We start from the raw sequence: 24,856 nt of genomic DNA on the forward strand, positions 1-24,856 counted from the left end.
GGAGCACGAGGTGGCGCCAATGCAGTCATCAATGTAGAAGAGGAAGAGGTAGAGAGTGGTGCCGGTGTAATTACGGAAGATGGACTGATCTATGTAGCCAACAAAGAGACAGGCATAGCTGGGGCCTATATATGTGTGCCCATGGCTACCCCTTTGGTCTGGAGGAAGTGGGAGGACTCGAAGGAGAAATTGTTAAGGGTGAGGACCAGTTCGGCCAGATGAATGAGTGTGTCGGTGGAAGGGTGCTGTTGGGGACGTCGGGAGAGGAAGAAACGGACGGCTTGGAGGCCCTGGTCATGGCGGATGGAGGTGTAGAGGGATTGGATATCCATGGTGAAGATGAGGCATTGGGGTCCGGGGCAACGGAAGTCTTGGAGGAGGTGAAGGATGTGGGTGGTGTCTCGAACGTATGTTCTGGTTTCCAGCATCTGCAGTCATTGTTTTTACCTGCATCCACCACTTACTCTGGAAGTTCATCTCACACACAAACCACTCTCTGTGTAAAAGGTTTCCCCTCATGTTTCTTTTAAATCTTTCTCTTCTCACCTTGAAAATATGTACCTTGGTCTTGAAATCCCCCCATCCTAGGGAAAAGACACCTGCCATTCACCTTAACCATACTCCTCATGATTTTATAAACCTTACCTCTCAACCTTCTATGCTTCAGTGAATAAAAAGTCCCAGCATATCAGGCTTCTCCTTATAACTCAAACCCTCCTTTCCCACCAACATGCTAGAAAATCTTTCCTGAACCCTCTCCAGCTTGATAATATCCTGCCTATAAACAGGGTGACCAGAACTGGACACAGTACTCAGAAGAGGCCATACCAACGTCCTGTACAAGCTTTACATGACATTCCAATTCCCATACTCAAAGGCAAGCATGCTAAATTGCAGTCTATAGCAGGTAGAATAGAGGAAAACCCTAAAACTTTCTATAGGTATGCGAGGAATAAAAGAATGAATAGGGTAGGAATAGGGCCAGTCAAAGATAGAAGTGAGAAGTTGTGTGTGGACCCTGTGGAGATCAGAGAGGTGCTAAATGAATATTTCTCATCGGTTTTCAATCAGGAAAAGAAGAATATTGTAGAGGAGAAGAATGAGATACAATATATTAGACCAGAAAGGATCGAGGTTACTAAGGAAGACGTGTTCTCAATTCTAGAGGAGTGAAAGTAGACAAGTCCCCTGGGCCAGATGGGACTTATCCGAGGATTCTCTGGGAAGCTAGGAAGGAGATGGCGGAGCCTTTGGCTTTGATATTTGAGTCGATATGGTCTACAGATTTAGTACCAGAGGATTGGAGGATTGCAAATGTTATGCCCTTGTTCAAGAAGGGCAGTAGAGATGACCCATGTAATTATAGATCATTGAGCCTTACTTGTGTTGTAGGAAAACTTTTGGAAAGGATTATAAGAGATAGGATTTATAATCATCTGGCAAGCAACAACTTGATTTCAGATAGTCAACATGGCTTTATCAAGGGCAGGTCGTCTCTCACAAATCTCATTGAGTTTTTTGACAAGGTGACCAAGCATGTAGCTGAGGGTAGGGCAGTTGAAGTGGTGTACATGGACTTCAGTAAAGCATTTGATAAGGTTCCACATGGTAGGCTGTTGGAGAAAATGCAGCAGCATGGGATTGAGGGTGATTTAGCAGTTTGGATTAGAAACTGGCTTACTGAAAGAAGGCAGCGAGTGGTGGTTGATGGAAAATATTCAGCCTGGAGTCCAATTACTACTGGTGTGTCACAAGGATCTGTTTTGGGACCACTGCTGTTTGTCATTTTTATAAATAACTTAGATGCAGGCGTACGTGGATGGGTTAGTAAGTTTGCAGATGACACTAAAGTTGGTGGAGTAGTGGACAGTGTAAAGAATGTTGCAGGTTGCAGAGGGACTTGGACAAACTGAAGAATTGGGTGGGCTGAGAGATGGCAAATGGAGTTCAATGCAGCTAAATGTGAGGTGATTCACTTTGGAAAGAATAACAGGAAGGCAGAGTACTGGGTCAAGGGAAAGATTGTTACTCGTGTGGATGAGCAGAGGGATCTTGGAGTCCATGTACGCAGATCCCTGAAAACTGCCATCCAGGTTGATAGTGCTGTTAAGAAGGTATATGAAGTGGTAGGTTTTATTGGTAGAGGAATTGAGTTTGGGAGCCGTAATTACATGTTGCAATTATACAAAGCGCTAGTGCGGTTGCACTTAGATTAGATTAGATTACTTAAAGTGTGGAAACAGGCCCTTCGGCCCAACAAGTCCACACTGACCCGCCGAAGTGCAACCCACCCATTCCTCTACATTTACCCCTTTACCTAACACTATGGGCAATTTAGCATGGCCAATTCACCTAACCTGCATATCTTTGGACTGTGGGAGGAAACCGGAGCACCCGGAGGAAACCCACGCAGACACGGGGAGAATGTGCAAACTCCACACAGTCAGTTGCCTGAGTCGGGAATTGAACCCGGGTCTCTGGCGCTGTGAGGCAGCAGTGCTAACCACTGTGCCACCGTGCTGCCCAATATTGAGTACAGGAAGGATGTGGAAGCATTGGAAAAGGTGCAGAGATCTACCAGGATGTTGCCTGGTCTGGAAGGAAGGTCTTATGAGGAAAGGCTGAGAGATTTGGGTCTGTTCTCATTGGAAAGAAGAAGGCTAAGAGGGGATTTGATAGAGACATACAAGATGATCAGAGGATTAGATAAGGTAGACAGTGAAAGTTTTTTTCCTAGGATGATGACATCAGCTTGTATGAGGGGCATAACTACAAATTGAGGGGTGATAGATTTAAGACAGATGTCAGAGGCAGGTTCTTTACTCGGAGAGTGGTAAGGGCATGGAATGCCCTGTCTGCTAATGTAGTTACCTCAGACACATTAGGGAGATTTAAGTAATCTTTGGATAAGCACATGGATGATGATGGGATAGTGTTGGGGGATGAGCTTAGATTAGTTCACAGTTCAGCGCAACATCGAGGGCCGAAAGGTCTGTTCTGCACTGTATTGTTCTATGTTCCCTGTCTGCATGCGAGGCAAACTTCATCGAATTATGTCCCTAAACCCCTAGATGTCTCTGTTCTCCAATACTACCCAAGGCCTTACATTTAATCGTATAAGTCTTACCCTTGTTTGTTTTACCAAAATGCAATATTACCTCCTGACACCACAAAGCCTGCCTACTGTCTTCAAGGCGTAAAGCAGAAGTGTCTTAGGTCCAACCATCTTCCACTACTTCATCATTGTTATTCCCTCCATTGTGAATTCTGATGTGGGGATGTTTTTGAGGATTGTACAATATTCATCTAATCTGCAGATACAGAACCATCTATATGCACTCAACTTTCAGCCTTGGGATTTGTGCCACACAAGTGCCAAACAATAAATTTGACCCAAAGGGGATAGAATTTAATTATCTTCCCTGACATTCGAATGACATTACTATCACTGAATTATCCGCTTATCATTAATCTGGGGGTTATCATTGACTGGAAACTGAACTGAACTAGCCAAATAAACACAGTGGATAAAAGAACAGGTAAGAAGTGGGGACTACTGTGGTGAGCAACTCACCTCGTGATTCCAGACGTCACCATCTACAATGTGCACGTCAGATATGTGATGCAATGCTATCGATTTGCCTGGATGAGTGCAACCTGAATGAAAATTAAGCAACTCAAGACCAGCTGGGGCAAAGCAACCACTTGATTACAATCTCTCCTTAAATAACTCCACAGAGGCCGGTATCCCGTCATTAAGTTACCCTTTACTTACACACGGCAAGTCCTTGACACTGATCAAGCTCCCTCAGAGCCAGGTCTCAAAGTATTAGGATATCTAACACTTCTGTTTATATCTGTCAACCTGGGCTCCCTGAATGGACTAGGTTAACAGCCCCAATCAGGGAACTCATATTCTATGGGGTCCACCTGGCTGACCTCGTTACAACCACTGCATCCCTTCCCTCGGAGTCTGAGGACAAAGGCCAGTTCTTTCTCTTGGAGCTCCTCCTGGAACGTTTTGGCACCAGATCAGGTTCTTCCGACTTTGCCTTGCATATGGGCAATGTGCAATGCGCAGTAGCTCACATCCTGCATCCAGAGCATCTCAAGAGAAATTTATTCTTTTCTCCAGACAGTAAAGGTGCCGAGGCAGCGACGTCTGCTGCATCCATCTCAGATTCCAAGATCTCTTCAACACTTGACAGAGAGAGAGAACCTCTCTGACCATTCCAAAGAGCCAGGCACATTTTGCACCTGCGCCATTTGCGAGTTTGCAGCTTTCATATGCAGGACTGTCACACCTAACAGACCATTATATGTGCCTCGACCTGACCTTCCATCGACCATGCCTCTTATCCATGCAGTGCCATTCCCATAGGTCCTGCACCAAACTTTATCACCTGAAGTAAACTGCCTCTCTTGCTTGGCAGAGTCTTGTGTCCGGCATTAGCGTTCCTGATGCCGTTTCACCCTCCATTCCCCAGGAAGATCAAAGTTAAACTGGTGTGGAATCTTCTCCTCATTAGTAATCTTGCTGGAGCTATTCTTGTAGTTGCACGAGGGGTGGTCTTATAATCAAATAGGAACCAAGACAGTTTGGTTTCTAGTGAAGCTGTAGACTGTTTCTTTAAGCCATCCTTCAAAGTTGGGACTGCTGTTTGTGGGTGACAGCTATTTCTTCATTTCCCTGGAAGCTATGGCTTGGCTACACCACCATTTCCAACGCTGACCCCGTTTTTTAGGAGTTGGTTCAAAGGTGCCAGGATGAAGGCTAGGTTTTGTAGAAACACTCCGTAGGAATTCACCAGCCCAAGGAAAGACTTAAGCTCCGGTACAGGCATGGAAGTCAGGGCATCTTTGATGCCCTTACGTTATCTTCCAACGGGTGTAAGCTGGTCTTGTTAATTCTGTAGCCCAAGTAGGTCACTTGGGGTGCCCGGAATACACATTTTTTTCCCTTCTAAGGCCTACACTCGCCTGCAAGAAACATCTAAGGACTATGTTCAAGTTTGCTAAGTGGTTTTTAAATGGCAACCTGGGGTAGACCTAGTAAAATGTTCTCCATCATCTGCTGAAAAATTACACAGGCTGATGATACCCCAAACGGCAGTCTCGTATATTGATACAAACCATTATAGATTAGATTACTTACTTACAGTGTGGAAACAGGCCCTTCGGCCCAACAAGTCCACACCGACCCTCCGAAAAGCAATCCACCCAGACCCAGTCCCCTACATTTACGCCTTCACCTAACACTACGGGCAATTTAGCATGGCCAATTCACCTAACCTGCACATTTTGGAATGTAGGAGGAAACCAGAGTACCCGGAGGAAACCCACGCAGACACAGGGAGAACGTGCAAACTCCACACAGAGAGTTGCCTGAAGTCGGGCAATTTAGCATGGCCAATTCACCTAACCTGCACATTTTTGGAATGTAGGAGGAAACCAGAGTACCCGGAGGAAACCCACGCAGACACAGGGAGAACATGCAAACTCCACACAGAGAGTTGCCTGAAGTGGGAATTGAACCCGGATCTTTGACGCTGTGAGGCAACAGTGCTATCCACTGTGCCGGTGATAGGCATTAATTACAGTATTCTTCTGTGAATCCTCAACTAATCGCAATTGCAAGTACACATTGCTCATGACCAGCTTCGTGAAGGATGACCCTCTTGCCAGCTTGTGCATAAATCCTCTGTGCGAGGGACTGGTATTTATCCAGCTGCGAAAAGCTGTTTACCATTTGTTTAAAATCCCCACAAAGGGAAACCAACCCACCGGTCTGCTTAATTGGTACGATCGGTACTGCTCATTCTGCAAATTGGACTAGTTTGATGATTCCTTTGCTTTCCAGCCTTCCAAATTTTGACTCTGCTTTTGCCTGTAAGGCAAATGGCACTGAATGAGTCTTGCAGAATCATGAATTTGCTTACATGCACAATGGCCTTGGCTCTTTTAGTCATCCCGAGACCTTCCTGAAAAACCTCCAGGTATTTAATTAGGACTTCGTTCAGGCTGCCATTTTCTAATTTTAAAATGTTGAATAAATCTAGGTGAATTTTTCTCAATCAATTTTGCTCCACCAGGCCTTTTACTATAACAATTGGTGAATGAACCAGCTGCTTCTCATACAAGACCGGAACAGAAGTTATATTCTTAGTCAGTAAAGGTTCCCTGATATAGGTTCTCAGTCTAGCCAAAGTCTTGTGCAAACTTCAGGGTTTCAGTCCATAAGTGAATTCTGGTAAAGACTAGCTCTATGATCACTGAAATGGCCATGCCAGCATCAACCTCCATTAGAACAAGGCAACCATTTAACCACACATTTATTTTGACTGGTTCTGATTTGTATGTTGCTCAGTAATTTAAATGTTCCAAACCCGATGTATGTGCACTTTTGAGGGTGTGCACTCTCAAGGATACCAGCCTATGATTTTTCTTACACAGTTTAGGTCTAGTGGGACTTTTTTGTGTCTCGCGTCTGCATATCAGCAGCAACTACAGTGGCTTGCTGGCCCAGATCCTGAAGAAAATTTTAATTGTTTGGCGGAGGCTTGGCTTTGTTTTTGGGTTTTGCTGCGGACTGATCCAGAGTCCCTCTGTTCAGGATATGCCCTGAGTGAAGTTTATGCAATTGCCTTCACTCAAGAGGCGATTCCTAAGCTCAGTTGGACTGACGAGGGTGTCTGCTTCTATCACTATATCCTGTAACTCATATGTTCCATTTGCCGCATTTTCCAGAGACAAAGCCAGGTGTACAGCCTGTTTGAAGTCCAGTTGGGCTTCAGCTAGTAGGCACTTTTGCATGGTTACGTCATTAATCCCACATACCAAACAGTTTCTCAGAATCCAATTAAGGGTTAAACTAAAATCAAATGCCTCTGCCCATCATCTTCACCTACGGATTCCCTTGGCTCTTGAATTGCCGAGTAAAATCAATAGCATCTCAGAGTTAGAGAAGGCTTGAGGTCGTAATATTCGTTAGCTAAAACCGTCAACTCTTGAAAGATTTTAGTATCTGGTGACTCAGAGAGAGCTAGGCTTCCTATAACTGAAAAGGTTGCAGCTCCATAAGCTGTCAGGAGAAGTACTTGTTACTTTTCTTCTGCCCCAATGTCATTTACTTGGAAAAACTAACGTTATTTTTTCGCACCCTGGGACCAGTCTTCGACCGTAGGATCAAATGAGTCACAAGATGTGTTGGTTAGATGAACTGGCCAGGCTAAATTGCCCATACTGCCCAAGGATGTGCAGGCTTGGTATATTAGCCATGGGAAATGCAGGGTTACAGGAGTAGGGCTGGGTGGGATGCTCGACAGAATCTCATGTGGACTTGATGGACTAAATGGCCTGCGTCCCCACTGTAGGGCTTCTATGATTTGAGTTTCCCAAATGACAGCCTGATACCAGAAATGTTTACACTGATTCAAAGACAGATAAATTTCTTCACGAGAGTGCTTTGCTTTTGTCATCAGTGAAATAACTCCACTGAGGTCAGTAGCACATCACCAAGTCACCCTTTTACAACTGGAAAGTCCTTGACATGGGTCTAGCTTCCTCAGAGCTAGCTCTCAGAGTGAACAGAATCTCTGACACTCCTATTTTCATCTATCAGCCTGGGATCCCTGATTGGACCAGATTAACAGCCGCAATCAGGGAACTCATATTCTATGCGATCTACCTGCGTACCTCATTACAATCACTACAGTTCCTACCACTTAAAATATTCACTCCCTCCAGCACGGAAGCAAAATCACAGCAGTATGTACTATATATACATGTTGCAACTCAAATCAACCAGCCTCCTTCAATAGCACCTTCTTAAACTGGGACCTCTTCGACCGCAAGGATAAGGGCTATAAATGCATGAGAATGCCACCACCTGCAAGATTCCCTCCAAGCCATACCACCCTGACTTGGAATTAAATCACTGTGCCTTGACTGTTACTGGGTCAAAATCATGAAACTCACTTCCTTGCAATGATTCAGTGTGCCGACACTAGATGGACTGCAATGGTTCCATAAAGTGTTTTATAACACTCTTCTCAAGCGCAATAGCAATGATCAATAAATGTCAGTTCTTTCATTGATTCTCACATCCCATGAAGAATTTTTTTAAAAAACTGATTCTGGCATGCAGCTCTTCCTACTAACACCTCATTTCCCCCACTCATTAGCCAACCTCAATGCCAGGTCACCTCTTTAAAAGCTTACATTACAGCTACAAAGCTTAAAATATGGGTCCTGAACAGTCCTGTAGGCTTTGTGATTCACTGTAGTGTTTAAAGCAACATTTTGACCAACAATGCAATTGAGAGTAAACAAAAATGTCAAAAACTAATCAATAAGTTGAAGTAAAGGTTCTACAAAATTTAATACAGATATACAGGCAGGTTGAGAATAAAAATCTGCTGACACAGATTGAAGATGTATTGTATACAACTCCATGGTAGTTGCTACTGAGAAAAGGTGGCGAACATTCAGAGATTCAAGATCTTGCAGTGAACAAATTGACAGGTTTTGGAATTCAGGACTGCAAATAAATTGTCTATTTTAGCAATGAAGACATCATCTGAAGGCAATCCAAAAGATTAAAGATTCCTTCCAGTTTCAAGGGGCGTACAAACTTCAGACGCTCAAAAAAAGAATCAGAGACTATAATCTTCCATCTGGCAAACTACCAGTCTTCCAAGTTTAAAGAAACTGCAATCTAAGAGAAACCAGGAAAATAGTGAAAACACCAGATCATCTGATTTTGTAAAGTTAGTGACTTGGGGGAGATAGGGTAGTGGTTGATGGTAATTATTTAGACAAATGCACATACAAGTAATGTGAAAAAGTCATGGGCTAAGGGAGATAATGCATTTGGATCTGAAAGGATTAATGCTGAGGAATACCATTAGCACTAGAATAGCTTCAGATCTTGAAGGAAAGAGATCGAAAATCTGGTCCTCCTCATAATCTCTGGAAAAATATCTACCCTAGGTAAGCTGCACCTAGTTGTTGATATGCAGCAAACTACTTCTTGTTCAATACAAGAGTCTCTTCTAGTCAGACTAAGGTGGTTTTCCTCTCCCACACAAGACCAAACAGTCCCTGTAGATGCCTATACTTAAACAGGTTGGTGGCAGCAAATCTGACATACAGTGAGTTACGGACTTGGTTTGGGTGCAGATACAACAGGGTACAAGCAGAATGTTGATGAGTGTCGAGATGACTTTGTTAACCAATGCAGGGAGAAAGCAAAGGACTGATTTCTTTGATGCCAAACACTTGGAATGAGATACAGAGTGAGTTATTGCTTCACTCATATTAAGGCATCTCAGAAGGGTCCTCCCGGCAATGTTGCAAGGACACTGCATGGAGGACAAATTACAGAACTGATGCAGAAACAAGGCAATTGTAGCACGGAAATAGTGACTGCAAGCTTTAGCACCCAGATAGAATAAGATATATGGTAACTGTACACGTTCCTCTAAATAATAATGCCAACATTATGCAAAGCCTGTTGATTTTGGGGGAGGGGGATGCACTCTATCATCCCACATGATCTTTACAGTGATCTTCACAGTCCATATTCCCTTTCATGTCCAAAAAGCTACAATGTGTTGAGTGTTCTTTTCCAAGAAAAAAAATCCTGTGCTAACAGGTGAAAATGAAGGGTGCAATCTGAGAAAAAATATAGTTATTGGGAAGAACAGATGATATATTAACTGCAGTCACAAGGTTCTATTCAGCTAAAAAACCTAATTACATTCACTCATGTAATGTGGGTGTTAATATTTCCCAACACTAATTGCCCTGAAAAATGTGATGGTAAGCTGCCTTTTTTGAACTGTTGCAGTCCTCAGTGTGTAGGGGTGCTCACAGTGCTGTTAAATTAGATTAGATTACTTACAGTGTGGAAACAGGCCCTTCGGCCCAACAAGTTCACACCGACCTGCCGAAGCGCGACCCACCCAGACCCATTCCCCTACATTTACCCCTTCACCTAACACTACGGGCAATTTAGCGTAGCCAATTCACCTAACCTGCACATTTTGGATTGTGGGAGGAAACAAGAGCACCCGGAGGAAACTCACGCAGACCCGGGGAGAATGTGCAAACTCCACACAGACAGTCGCCTGAGGCGGGAATTGAACCCGGGTCTCTGGCGCTGTGAGGCAGCAGTGCTAATCACTGTGCCACCGTGCCGCCCACAGGAAGTAGAGAATGTTAGGAAGGGAGTTCCAGGATTTTGACCCAGTGGTAGTGAGGGAATGGCATAGTTTAATGTCAGGATGGTGTGTCACTTGAGGGAGCAACCTGCAGATGGTGGTGCTTCCATACATCTGCTGGCCTTGAACTTCTAAGTGGTATCATAATACAGAAAGACATTTAGAATATTATATCCATGTTGGTTGTGTAATTTAAAATATTATTAAGGACCTAAATTAAACTGCTCCCCTAAATGGAATCAGTTGATTTATAGTACAGCTAATGCATTTATGTAAATATACTTCTCTGTATCTAACAAGTAGTGCAACAGCATAATGCAGATCAGGGTATAGCATATTTCTTGTTTTTATTTGCCAACCAGAGATAAAATCTTTAACACAAAACTTCAATTTAAGGATGAGCATCATATCTTCAATGACTGTCATTTTCAGCATTAACATGGATTATTGCATTGCTATAATGCATTACACGCTGAATAAGCATGCTTCTCGTCTCGGGGCACTGGTCTATACAAACATCTTCATTTTTGGACTTTCCAATATTCAACTTAAATCTAAAAGCAAACTCACTCTCTTGGCCATGTCTGTTTCCCTTAGGCTTAAAAAAAACCTGACTGACATTCTGAATTGGAGCTTGCTTATCTTGTTCAGTCATAAAACCATACTAGTGTCCACAAAAATCCACTAACTCAAAATTAGATCACAAGACTGTTTTAAATCATCCTGGTTAAAGATATATTTATAAGTTAATTATTAATTTCAGACACAGAGAATCCACATTTTACTAAATCAAAAACCAGAACTTAAAATTATATTTAATACATATAAATCTCACAGTGAACATCACAATTGGAGCTCTAGCACTTGCTAATCATACTGATGTAACAGCAGACTTTTACTAGGACAGCTTATATTAGTTTCATTTGAGTGATGATAACAACCCCTGTCAGAAAAGCAAGAATGAATCCAGAGCGCATATGATTAGAATTTTGTCAGTGTGCAATCACATTTCAACATTGGTTGAATGCAAATCTTTTTTCACTGCAGGACATAAATTATGGAATAACTACAAAATCTTTATATGAGGGTATAATTAACCTTTTAAATAATATTCAGTAATTTTTTATATTTTATTAGAATATTAATATAAAGTGATAAGCAATCATAGCCAGGTATTTGAAATTACTTTTTTTAAAAAAACTGCAGCTGGAAATTTGATTGTGCCAGGAAAGAGATCATTATTTATCCTAAGATTTTAAAACTCTGAATGTGAAAATGGGCAAGGCTTGAAAATAGTAATGGAGTTTGGATCTTGTGCTATTTATTTCTGACACAAATAGCATGGCAGCTTTGTGCTACCTGTTGGTTTGTGTGTCAGCTGCCTGAAGCCAGTACAAACTGCTTTGTTGAGAGGCTGCAAATGTCAATGTGGGGTGGGAGGTGCAAGTCTGTGAACATCAACACCACTTAAAGCTAGTGAGCACTAAAAGATACTTTCTAGATGGAGCAAGACCTGCAGGTGATTCCATAATTGATTATGACCTGAGAAAGAAAGACGCAAAGATGACACAATGTAATAGAAAGCAGGATTTAAGATTTTTCAGGAATTGGAGAGTTGTTTGTTCTCTATCCAGACAACTGTGCAAAGGTAATGGGAGCAGATCACCATGGCAATCAGCATCAGGAGTCCAGCCCTGAGGAGCCCAGTGGAGCTCAATCGCGTGTGGAAGAAGTTCAGTAGCCTCACAAATAATCAAAGTTATTGCATCCATCTTCAAATGACATGTTTAATCAACTACACTGCTAGTCTAACACACTGCTTAAATATATGGCTATTCACCTATCAACAATGTCTATTAGTCACAACTTTTGCTACTAATTCATAGCTTCTCCTCACTCCAGAGAAATTAAAATTGTGCACTACGGAGCTAAAGTTTGCAACCTGTGAGACTTCGATCATTCCTTTCTCTTTAAATTCTCAGCTTTGTAAAAGACGAATGTGCCATTTCCTCACCTTCTGTATTATTCTTTGAACTTTGATGTGTAGTAGATGATAGGGTCTACCTCCTTGCTCTTCCTTCTCAAGCATATACTTGCTACATTTCTATTTTCCTTTACTCATGTTGGTGAGGGAAAAAGAATTTCAGACAAGGCGAAGAGACAGAGAATTGTTAAACACACAAGTCATTCTGTCCAGAGAATCAGGAATGTGCCCTCTTCCCAAGATTTGAATTGAAATTAATTTGTTGTCACATGTAACAAGGCACAGTGAAAAGCTTTGCCTTGCAAGCAATACAGGCAGTTCACATAGTCGAGTAGCATAGATAGTAAATAATAGGTAAACAGCAGCAAATACAAAAACACAGGTACAGGCAAGTGTTAAGAGTTTGTGAGTCCATTTAGTGTTGTAACAACAGTAGGATAGAAATTGTTGCGAAACCGGCTGGTGCATGTGTTCAGGCTTCTGTACTTTCTCCCTGATGGTAGAGGTTGTAGAAAAACACTGCCAGGGTGGAATGGATCTTTAAGAATGCTGGCGGCCTTTCCTCGACAGTGGGCCTGGTCGATGGATTCTATAGATGGAAGGTTGGCCTTTGTGATTGTCCAGGCCAAGTTCACCATTCTCAGTAACTATCTCCGAACCTGAATGGTACAGTTGCCGTACCAGGTAGTGTTACATCCAGACAGAATACTCTCGATGGTGCACCTATAAAAATTGGCAAGGGTATTCACTGTCATGCCGAATTTCCTCAGCTGCCTGAAGAAGAAGAGACATTAGGCCTTTGTAACGAGTGCGTCCACATGAAGAGTCCAAGAAAGCTTGTTGTGGATGACAACTCCCAGGAGCTTAATACTCTTGACTTGTTCCACCTCTGTGCTGTTAATGTATAGGTGGGCATGAGTAACATCCCACTGAAAGTTAATGAGTTCCTTGGTTTTGCTGGCATTGAGAGTGAGGTTGTTCTCAGTGCACCATTTTAAGTACAGAATACTTGATTAATATTTTAGAAACTTGAATCCTTTCTCAATTCCATCCATTGCCCATTTGTTTAATGTCAGTGGATTTTCCCCTTTATGCAGCCAGATTGTTCTCAAGTCACAAAGCATCTTCTTGAAACAGACAACAGACACAGTCCTCTAATTAACGTGTTGATCCTTTGTTATTCTAAAGGTTTTCTTCAAGGCAACGTGGTCACAATATCATTTATAATTATCCAGGAACCCTACCGAAAATACTTTTTCAGTGAAACCTAGTTCTTTATCGGGCCATCACACTACCAAAAACCATTTTTTCCCAAAAACACATGGGTCTCACAATGGATCAAAATCATTTTCTTTTGAAAAACTAGAATGAAATGTCCTCAAATTCAATCTGTTCTAGATTAAACAATACCATCTCACTAAAACTTCTATGATACCTAAAAGCTCTTGCAGTAGATATGAAACTAATGATTCTCATCTGAATTTTTCCAACAATTTCTAAAATACAGGCAAATAATGGTTAATGCAAATTTCCATAATCTGTATTAAGGACCAGTGCATTTTTGTTTTCAATTACTTGATCAAATGTGACTTGAGGACACTTTCTAGAATTTATTCGTGAGATATTGGTGTTGTTGACTCGGCCAGCATTCATTTCCAATTCCTAATTTCCTTGGAGAAGATGGTGATGAGCTGTTTTCCTGAACCAGTACAGTTCTTGAGGTATAGAAACAACCACAGTTCTGTTGGGAACAATGTTCCAGGATTTTGACTCAACAACATTCAAAGACTGTGACAGCAGTTCCAAGGCAGGATTGTAACGACCAGGAGGGGAGCTTGCTGACAGTGGTATTCCCATGTCTCTGCTGCATTTGTCCTTCAACATGCTAGAAGTTGCGTGTTTGGGCGTTACTGTCAAAGAGACTTGTTAAGTCTCAACACACAATGCATCTTGTAGATCCAAGATCTCTGACTGACTAATGGATTGCCGAGTCACTGACAGTTGACATCACTGCCTGCCTACTGTTCCTTCACTACATGTATATTAATTGTCAAGATGCTGCATGACTTCTACTTCCAGAAGTGATCGTAGCTAGTGATTGTTCGCGACAGAGTTTGCCATTTTGTTGCGCAGTGCTTCAGTTTAGTCCAGATGGACTATCATTGCAGGGTAAAATAAGGTTTGTCATGGCATTGCAAGCAAATCAGTAAGTAGTATACTAGGAATTAAATTGTGAAGAAGTATATTACAGTAATAGAAACATAGGACACTCATGATCTTGAGTCTCTGCAAGGGCACTTCAGTTTCTCTGCCCATTCTCTACAGATCTGCATTTTTTTCTTATTTCTTCAGCTGCTTATTTAATAGTTCTGTGCAGGATGAAGAAAAATTACCAGGATCTCTGCCACATCCCATTCCCAATATGCAGGCAATACAAGCCAATCATAGACTCTGAAACAAACCATGATCACTGAAGTTACCTCTCATGTCCCCAGCTTGAAAACAATCAGCAGCGCTCTGGATGTTCCACAGTACAGATCCAGAGGCCTACAAACAGCATGACCAACCAACAGAGTGAAGTCACAAACTACAAGGTGAAGCAATAATGATAAATGGTGAACCTGCACTATCAAAAAAGAAATCAAAAATTTACAGCTTTCATGCGGAATGGAAAAATGAATTTCTTTTCACAACTTTATGGGCGGCACGTTGGCACAGTGGCACAGTGGGTGGCACGGTGGCATAGTGGTTAGCACTGCTGCCTCACAGCGGCTGAGACCCGGGTTCAATTCCCGCCTCAGGCGACTGACTGTGTGGAGTTTGCACGTTCTCCCCGTGTCTGCGTGGGTTTCCTCCGGGTGCTCTGGTTTCCACCCACAGTCCAAAAATGTGCAGGTCAGGTGAATTGGCCGTGCTAAATTGCCCGTAGTGTTAGGTAAGGGGTAAATGTAGGGGTATGGGTGGGTTGCGCTTCAGCGGCTCGGTGTGGACTTGTTGGGCCGAAGGGCCTGTTTCCACACTGTAATGTAATCTAATCTAATGTAATCTAAACTGTAAGAGTAACTGTACATAAGAGTATTGGCTTTACATACCACCAAATATATCAATATGCTATGAAGGGAAATTTGGAACGACACATCACAACAATGTACAGTGAATTTGAGTATATGCTTTTGCAAGTATTACTTGACAGCACTATCAACGATTCTTTCCATCACTTCCTTGATGAACAACACTAGACTAATAGCGTGGTAATTGGCTGGTTAGATTTGCTCTGCTTTTTATGGACAAGATACATCTGGGCAAGGGGTTCCTGTGACACAGTGGTAGAGTCCCTATCTCTGAGTCAGAGACCCAGCTTCAAATCCCACCTGCCTCAGATATTTGTCATAACAAGTCCAAACAGCACGTGCAAACTTTTAGCCAAAAGGCCTGAGTTTAAGTCCTAGCTTCTCTAGAGGTATATCACAACAATCTTTGAACATGCTGATTGAAAACTTCACAGTTAGAATAAGGTGAATTCATTGTGGACAACAAAGAGATAGCAATCTGGATTAGAGTGGTCCTGGAAAAGCACAGCAGGTGAGGCAGCATCCAAGGAGCAGGAAAATCGACGTTTCGGGCAAAAGCCCTTCATTAGGAATTAAAGAGATAGCAGACTGTTTGGACAAATTCTTTGGATCTGTCTTCACTAAGGAGGTGACAAATAATCTTCTGGAAATGCTGGCAAACAGAGGGTCAAACAAGAAGGGGGAACTGAAGGAAATTCTTATTAGTCAGGAAATGATAGTTGGTCAATTGATGGGATTAAAACTCAAAAGGTCCCCAGGGCTGATGCTCTGCATCCCAGTATATTTAAGGAAGTGGCTATAGAAATAGTGGAAGCGTCAGTGATCATTTTCATGCATTCTATATAAAATGGGCTGGAGGATAGCTAATGTAACCCCACTTCTTAAAAATTAAGGGAGAGATAAAACAGGGAATCATAGGCCGGTTAAGCTAACATCTGTGGTTGGAAAAATGCTGGAGTCAATTATTTAGGATATAATAATTAAGTATTTGGAAAATGGTGACTGGATCAGTGCAAGTCAGGAGGGATTCACTAAAGGGAAATCATGTTTGACAAATCTTCTGGAATTGTTTGAGGATGTCACCACTACAGTGGACAAGGGTGAATCAGTGGATACTGTGTATCTGGACTTTCAAAAGGCTTTTGAGAAGGTCCCAAACAAGAGATTAGTAAGAAAAATTAAAGCTCATGGTATCAGAAGCAATGCTTTGACATGGATAGAAAACTGGTTGGCAGACAGGAAGCAAAATGGTGGAATAAACAGGTGCTTTTCAGAGTGCAGGCAGTGACAAATGGGGTACCAGAGTTCAGTGCTGGGACCCCAGCTGTTCAAAATATATATTAATGACTTGGATGAAGGAATTGAATGCCATATCTCCAAATTTGAAGATGACATGAGCTGGGTGGCAGTGTGTGCTGTGAGGAAGATGCTAAGAGGCTGCAAGATGACCCGGATAGACTGGCTGAATGGACAAATACTTGATAAATGCAATAGAATGTGAATAAATGTGAGGTTATCCATTTTGATGGCAAAAACAGAAAGACTGATTATTATCTGAATGGGGCAGTTTAGGAAAAGGTGAGGTGCAACAAGTCCTGGGAGTCATGATGGAACAGTCACTGAAGATTGGTATGTAAGTGCAACAGGTGGTGAGGAAAGCTAATGGCATGCTGGCCTTGTTGTGAGGGGATTTACGTAGGGGAGTAGGGATGTCTTCCCGCAGTTATACAGGGCCTTGGGTAAGGTCACCTTGAGTTTGTGTACAGATTTGGTCTTCTGGTCTGAGGAAAGACATTTGTGCTCTTGAGGCAATCCAGCAAAGGTACGCCATATTGATTCTCAGATGACAGGACTGACATATGAAGAGAGACCGAATCAAATGGCCTTGTACTCACTAGAATTTAGAAGAATGAAGGGTAATTTCATAGAGACATATAAAATCCTGATGGGAGTGGACAGGCTAGATGCGGAAAGAATATTCCTGATGTTGGGGAAGTCCACAACTAGGGGTCACAGTCTAAGAATAAGGGGTAAGCCACTCAGGACTAAGATGACGAAGAATTTCTTTATTCAGAAAGCTGTGAACTTGTGGAACTCGCTCCCTAAAAGCAAAAAGGGCCAATTCATTAGATATACTCGAGAGAGCTGGTTGTGACCCTTCCAGCTAAAGGGATTCAGGGCTATGGAGAGAAAGTGAGAGTGGGATACTAAAATTGCATGATCAGCCATGATTATATTGAATAGTGGTGCAGGCTTGAAAGCAAAATGGCCTATCCCTGCACCTATTTCCTATGAATCTATTAATAAAACATCTGTACAATTTTCCAATTTGTTGGGGAGATGCCAGTGTTGTTGGAGTTACCCAATGGTAATGCATGAAAGGAACTCATTTCTGTAGGACTTTGGGTTAGGTATCATTAGCAGTGGAACAGAAAAATAAAATGGCCTTCTCCAACTGCATCTAGTTTGTTAGAGGTCCTCTGGGCCTAGAATTCAAGTTCATTGCAAGGACTGATTTTATTTAACAGTAATGGAAAACATTTAAGGAAATGCAATGAAAGGAAATGCCACTACACTAAATTGTAGGAAGTCTTTTTCCCCCAATTAAACCTCATGTTCTGCAGATAAACAGGAGATGTTGGGCCATGTGCAAGATGGTTACTGTGGCCACCTGGAATTCATTTTGACATTGACAAAGCATTTCTCAGAATTGGCCTCGTTCAGAAGGTTATACAACTGCTTGTGAACAGGAACGTTTGGGGACATGAAGCTCAATTATAACAAGCCACAGGTAATGTGAGCAGCTGAGCATTTCTTGTACAATTTCCTAATATTTGTTCATACCTGCACTGGTTTCACATCCACAGAATTGACTTTGCGCATTTAGATTAGATTAGATATCAAGAGCTAAAAAGTACTGCTCAATAAATGCGACTATCCTTATATCGAGGATGAGTTGAGAATGTGTTTCTAAAACTCATTTAAAGATCATTCCTGGATTAGAATTTCTCTATAAAAACCACAATTATTGCATTTGACAAATTACCAAAATTGTTTCCTTAATAAGAATGGTGATGGAGCAGTCTTGTAAAAAAGGTTCATCTGGCTTTCTGCAATCTCTTTCATTATATTGAATGTTTGACAATTAACCTTCATTACAAACTTTCGCATTCACACACCAGATTAGACAGCTTTCAAACCAGTGAAAAGCAACTGCATTAAATTTATAGCAATCCGATCAATGTACTTACCTCACCAGCATGTAAATTAGATGGTACAGGGTAAGGAGTAATTGCCATTTGGTTAACTGCATCTTTGTTTCTGCATAAAAGAAAGAAAACAGAAATACAATTCTAAAATCATACAGGACTTCAGTGAGGCATCAACTGGAGTAGTGTGAGCGATTTTGATTTCCTCATCGCTGGCCATAAGACCATAAGATATAGGAGCAGAATTAGATTAGTTGGACCAGTGACACTGCTCTGCCATTCAATTAAGACTGATAACATTTCTGAACCCTGTTTTCCTGTCTTTTCCATGTAATCCTTGATCCACTGATTAATCAAGAACCTGTCCATCTTTCATATATATGCTTGAAATATAGTGAAACTAAGGTTCACTTGACTGACTCTTGGGATGACAAGAAATGTCCAAAAGGAACAAACTCGGCCTGTATTCCCCAGAGATCAAAATGAATGAAAAATAATCCCATTGACAAAACAAAACTTTTCTGGGGTTTGACCAGGTGGACATTGAGATGATATTTCCTGGAGAGTCTAAAACTATTGTTCACAATCTTTGAATTGTCTTTCAGTTCTGAGGAAGAGTCACTTGACCCAAAATGTTAACTCTGATTTCTCTCCACAGATGCTGCTGGACCTGCAGAGCATTTCAAGCAATTTCTGTTTTAATCATTTGGAACAAAGAGTAAGGGAAGTGAATTCACTCAAAGGTGAGTAAATCTGTGACACTGTCTACCACTAAGGCCCGAAGGTTAGAGAATATTTGAGACAGATATAAATAAATGTTTGGATTGTATCCTAAGCACTCATTCATTTACCTGATATCCTACTCACCTAGTATTTGACAAATTTTACATACCTGGCACCATTCATCTCACCCACCTGGCACCTTAGCAATCAGGAATACTTTATCACCCTTACCCATCAGCCACCCTAAACTTTCACCCACCTGGTATCCGAGTCATCCCAGTCACATTAGCTATCAAATTGGCTGACTATCCTGCTGGACATTTAAATCACAAAACACAGTATAGTTACTGCTGCAAAAGGGGGCATGATATCTAATGATTCAAGGACTCCTGGGCAGGTTCGCAATAGAAGACCCCTATCCAAAAAACTGTAATGGTGATGTCATCTGAAAATAAGGCGGTCATTTTTAATTTGATCAGGGTTGTAAAAAGAGTTTTCAAACGTGATCAAAATATCTGGGTCAGAGTTACTGTTTCAAGTCGAAAATGACCTTTTTTCTGAACTTAAGGAAGGAAGAAATGTGATAGGCTATGTGCTGTAGAAAGAAGCAAGGGAGAGGAAGAACAAAAGCTAAGGTCTAGCCTAGAGTAAAGGGTAGGAGAGATTAAATGATAAAGATATCATGGAACAAAGGACAAAGGGTGTAGTAATAGCTGTAATAAAGAGGCATGCATTCATCCAGACTGAAGTAAATGGGGGTGGAATTCACGTTCTGAGATCATTGAACTCAACTTTGAGTCCAGGTGCTGTTCATCAAGCTTGCATTGAGTTTCATTGGAACAATGCCACAAACCAAAATGATGAGTAGCCACATATTTGGGTACATTTGCAGACTAAGAAGAGGTGTTCTGCAAAAACAGTCACTTAGTCTGTGTTTGGTCTTCCCAAAGTATAGAAAACCACATTGTAAACAATCCATACAGTAGAAAAAAATTAAATTAAGTACTTGTAAATTGCTGCTTTTTCTAGAAGGAATTTCTTCTGACCTTAGATGAAGAAAGAAGGCTAAAGGGTAGGCATTACATTTTCTGTGATTGCATGTGCAGATGGTTTGGGAAGAGAATGAGATATTGGCGGGGTGATCAAGGAGTGGGCTGGACTCTCACAGGTGAATGCTAACAGGGGGCAGGACAGGAAGATGAATTTGGAAGTGGCATCATACTTTTACAGGGCATGAGGAAGGGTAGGTGAGGTAGTTGTGAGAGTTAGTCAGCTTTTAATGACTATTTGTAGACAAAAATGAAGGTAGAGAAGTTAAGGATAAGGGATGTCAGAAATAGGCTGTGTGAATGTGTGAGGAGGACTCTGAAGGGATTCCATTCTTTCAGCTTTTCCATCTCCAGTACATCTGTTCACGTAATGCAGCCCTGCACCACAGCCCTTCTAATGAGTCTTTATCTTCCCTTGACCAAGGACTCATTCACCACTGTGGTTAGCAGAGTCATCATACATATGCACCTGACCATAAGATATAGGAGCAGAATTAGGCCATTTAGTCCACTGAGATTGCTCCATCATTAGATCATGCCTGGTATGTTTCTCAACCCCCATTTTTGTGCCTTTTCCCTGTAATCTATGATCCTCTTACTAATCAAGAACCGAGTCCAAGCCATTTAATGCACTCTTCCCTCGTCTTCCTCCTGACAGCATAAGATTCCCCTTCTCTATTCTCCCCACAAGCCCCCCGTAAACAAATAATTATCTTCTGCCATTACCTGGAGATCGATCACATGCCACTACCAACACATGATCTGCTGTCACATCCTCCCCCTCTCTTGTACCATTCCCTCAGCAATGCTCTGGTGCATCCTGCAATTACCCCGAACACTTCACTTCCTTCTCATACAAGTGTTAGACGTATAACGCCTGCCCTTTTACTTCTCTCACCTCATTGTCTAAGACTACAAATCCTCCTTCCAAGAGGAGCAGCAATTTACTTGTATTTCTTTTAAATTAGTATACTGTGCTTGTAATAAACAAACATTTAAAAAAACAGGCATTCCAATATGGTCAAAGATATGCCAAAAAACAGCTTATCGGACTTGGGAATGTCTTTTTATGAGCTTATAATTGTTTGGAAATTTTGCCCTTTCCAACTCACTCAAAACATATTATGGCTTTCAGGTGCAAGATTCATGTGCCAAGCTCAATAATGAAAGGGTCTTTTTTTAATTTTCTATGTCAGAGAGAGAGAGAGAGAGAGAGAGTGGGTGAGCGAGAGAATGATCCAGTAATGTCATTCAGATAGCTTAGTGCAGCTGTGTCACTAATTAATGGCAGTCCAATCCTTTCAGTCCTTCACAACCTCTCCGGCTCAATTCCATATTTCAATATACTACTGCACAGCATGCAATGACAATCTTATTATTTTCACAAATGTCAAACTCTCAAAATGCACTGCAATAAAATGAAATAGTATGATGGTTTTTGATCAATTGCTTCCTCTGCAGTTATTGGGGTCCTCATAATTGTGGCTATATTTTTACAAATGTGCTATTGTATGAATAATGAGCAACCATAGATAGATTATTTTGCAAAACATCTACCTCAATATGTTTTTAAGTCATGGGGAATGTAATTATACACAGGACAATTTTCAATGTCATTACTGAAGACAAGTTGTGTTCAATGTCGAGCAGACTGCATTTAGAGGCAGCAGACTGCAGAACAGCAGACATTTCAATTTATGCTCCATGAGCAACCAGTTGGCTGCTGTTATTGGTGGAATATGATTAGCCATCATCTGTTCAGACTTGATCTTTTACATGAGATCTGTATCCCTTCACCTACATTTACATTTGCCTTCTCATTCAAAAGATCATATTCCTCGATTTTCATGCCAGAAAGTCATTCTTCACATTGTAATTTTTGCTTCAAAAGCATAACTTTCAGTAGAAAAGCATAATTTTGCCTTTCTCTTCTATAATGCTTCAATTAAGTTCTCGGAAAGTACCATAACCTTCTATATAGGTGAGCAATCAAATCAGGTCAGGCAACATCAAAGGAGAAGGAGAATCGATGTTTCGGGCATAAGTCCTTCTTCAGGAATGCCCAAAACGTCGATTCTCCTTCTCCTTTGATGCTGCCTGACCTGCTGCGCTTTTCCAGCAACACATTTTTAAGCTCTGATCCCCAGCATCTGTAGTCCTCACTTTCTTCTAGCCAATCAAATCACCCTATTATGACCATGGTATGTCAAAGACATTAAGAAATGACAGCATTTACTTCAAGGCTGGTCAATGGACTGTGAGAGGAAGATCTGTCCAGTAAATTAGGAAGCGTGGGGACAAAAAAAACAGTAGTGTACGAACATCGAGACTGTCACCAAAATCAGAAACCTCAGCACCAACTTCAGGGCAACTTGGGAGGGGCAGGAAATGCTGGCCTAGCCAACAAGACCCACATCCTGTAAAAGTGTGTGCGTGAATAAAACTAACATTTGAAATAGTTAAAATGGCAAATTGCATCAAGAGGAAGTATGTTGAAACCAGTATACAGGCTTGCAAATTATTTGCATAGCCAGCATGTGTTTGAACCAGAAAAGTATGAAGCTGAGCATAATATTGCTCTTGAGACTGATCAGCATATTAAATGAAGATCACAGTGTTGGACAATCTGCATCAACCAGCAACTCAGATTTGGTAAATCCTGGGAAAAGCAACTGGAGCATGTTATGTCAGTTTGAGTTGCAGGGTAGGTGGGTGAAATCAGATAAGTGTTTCTGCTCTAATGGAAAATCAAAATATGGCATTTTCTGGAGATCTGAAAAATAAAAAGCGGTGAAACACCTCAGCATGTTTGGTAGCTCCGCAGTGAGGGAAACAAAGTTAATGTTTCAACTCTTTTATCTCCACAAAGTGACTCTTCTTCAGAGTGTCTGAAAAACACTATTTTATGCAGTTGAAATAGGGGAGAAACAGCATGTGGAATGGGTGAGGGTGCCATAGTAAAACACTAAGGGAGCACTAATGGAAATAGAGGAGTGATATGGCTGTAAATAGACAATAGGTGCAGGAGTAGGCCATTCTGCCCTTCGAGCCTGTACCACCATTCAATATGATCATGGCTGATCATCCTTAATCAGTATCCTGTTCCTGCCTTATCTCCATAACCCTTGATTCCACTATCCTTGAGAGCTCTATCCAACTCTTTCTTAAATGAATCCAGAGACTGGACCTCCACTGCCCTCTGGGGCAGAGCATTCCACACAGCCACCACTCTCTGGGTGAAGAGGTTTCTCCTCATTTCTGTCCTAAATGGTCTACCCTGTATTTTTAAGCTGTATCCTCCGGTTCAGCACTCACCCATCAGCGGAAACATGTTTCCTGCCTCCAGAGTGTCCAATCCTTTAATAATCTTATATGTCTCAATCAGATCCCCTCTCAGTCTTCTAAACTCAAGGATATACAAGCCCAGTCGCTCCAGTCTTTCAGCGTAAGATAGCCCCGCCATTCCAGGAATTGACCACGTGAACCTACTCTGCACTCCCTCAATAGCCAGAATGTCTTTCCTCAAATTTGGAGACCAGAACTGCACACAGTACTCCAGGTGTGGTCTCACCAGGGCCCTGTACAGCTGCAGAAGAACCTCTTTGCTTCTATACTCAATCCCTCTTGTTATGAAGGCCAGCATGCTATTAGCTTTCTTCACTACCTGCTGTACCTGCATGCCTACCGTCATTGACTGGTGTTCAAGAACACACAGATCTCTTTGTACTGCCCTTTTACCTAAATTCATTCCATTTAGGTAGTAATCTGCCTTCCTGTTCTTGCCACCAAAGTGGGTAACCATACATTTATCCACATTAAATTGCATCTGCCATGCATCTGACCACTCACCTAAGCTGTCCAGGTCACCCTGTAATCTCCTAACATTCTCCTCACATTTCACCCTGCCACCCAGCTTAGTATCATCAGCAAATTTGCTAATGTTATTACTAATACCATCTTCTATATCATTAACATATATTGTAAAAAGCTGCGGTCCCAACACTGATCCCTGTGGTACCCCATTGGTCACTGCCTGCCATTCCGAAATGGAGCCGTTTATCACTACTCTTTGTTTCCTGTCAGCCAACCCAACTTTCAATCCAAGTTAGTACTTTGCCCCCAGTACCATGCACCCTAATTATGCTCACTAACCTCCTATGTGGGACTTTATCAAAAGCTTTCTGAAAGTCCAGGTACACTACATCTACTGGATCTCCCTTGTCCATCTTCAGAGTTACATCCTCAAAAAACAGGTCTGAATAGTAGAAAATAGGTTGGCTTTGCTAAGCGCAAACCAGGCAGAGAGATGGGGAAGGGGTATAGGGTGGGGTGATGAAATCAAAATGGGTTTATGCTTTGAAATTCTTCAGCTCTTCAGTCCAGATGGTTGTAAAGTATCTAATGAGGACTCGCCATCTGAGGTAGTTTGGGCTGAGGTTAGGAATCGGAAAGGTGAGCTCACCCTGTTAGGAGATTTTTACAGGCCTCCTAATAGTCCTAGAAAAGTAGAAGAAAGGATTGCGAGGATGATTCAGGAGAAGAGTGAAAGTAATCGGGTGGTTGTTATGGGGGACTTTAACTTTCCTGATATTAATTG

At 41.8% G+C, this 24,856-nt stretch overlaps 1 protein-coding gene across 3 annotated transcripts in view; it reads right to left on the minus strand.

Moving 5' to 3' along the window:
• patj (PATJ crumbs cell polarity complex component) overlaps nucleotides 1-24,856 on the minus strand; it is a 396,330-nt gene that overhangs the window by 96,848 nt on the left and 274,626 nt on the right. For all 3 annotated transcript variants that reach the window (XM_043699258.1, XM_043699257.1, XM_043699256.1), the window contains one exon: nucleotides 18,530-18,599. In XM_043699258.1, coding sequence (XP_043555193.1) covers nucleotides 18,530-18,599 — 70 coding nt within the window. The remainder of the gene's footprint in view (nucleotides 1-18,529; nucleotides 18,600-24,856) is intronic.

Source organism: Chiloscyllium plagiosum, chromosome 11, assembly GCF_004010195.1.
Source record: "Chiloscyllium plagiosum isolate BGI_BamShark_2017 chromosome 11, ASM401019v2, whole genome shotgun sequence".
NCBI classification, from domain to species: domain Eukaryota; kingdom Metazoa; phylum Chordata; class Chondrichthyes; order Orectolobiformes; family Hemiscylliidae; genus Chiloscyllium; species Chiloscyllium plagiosum.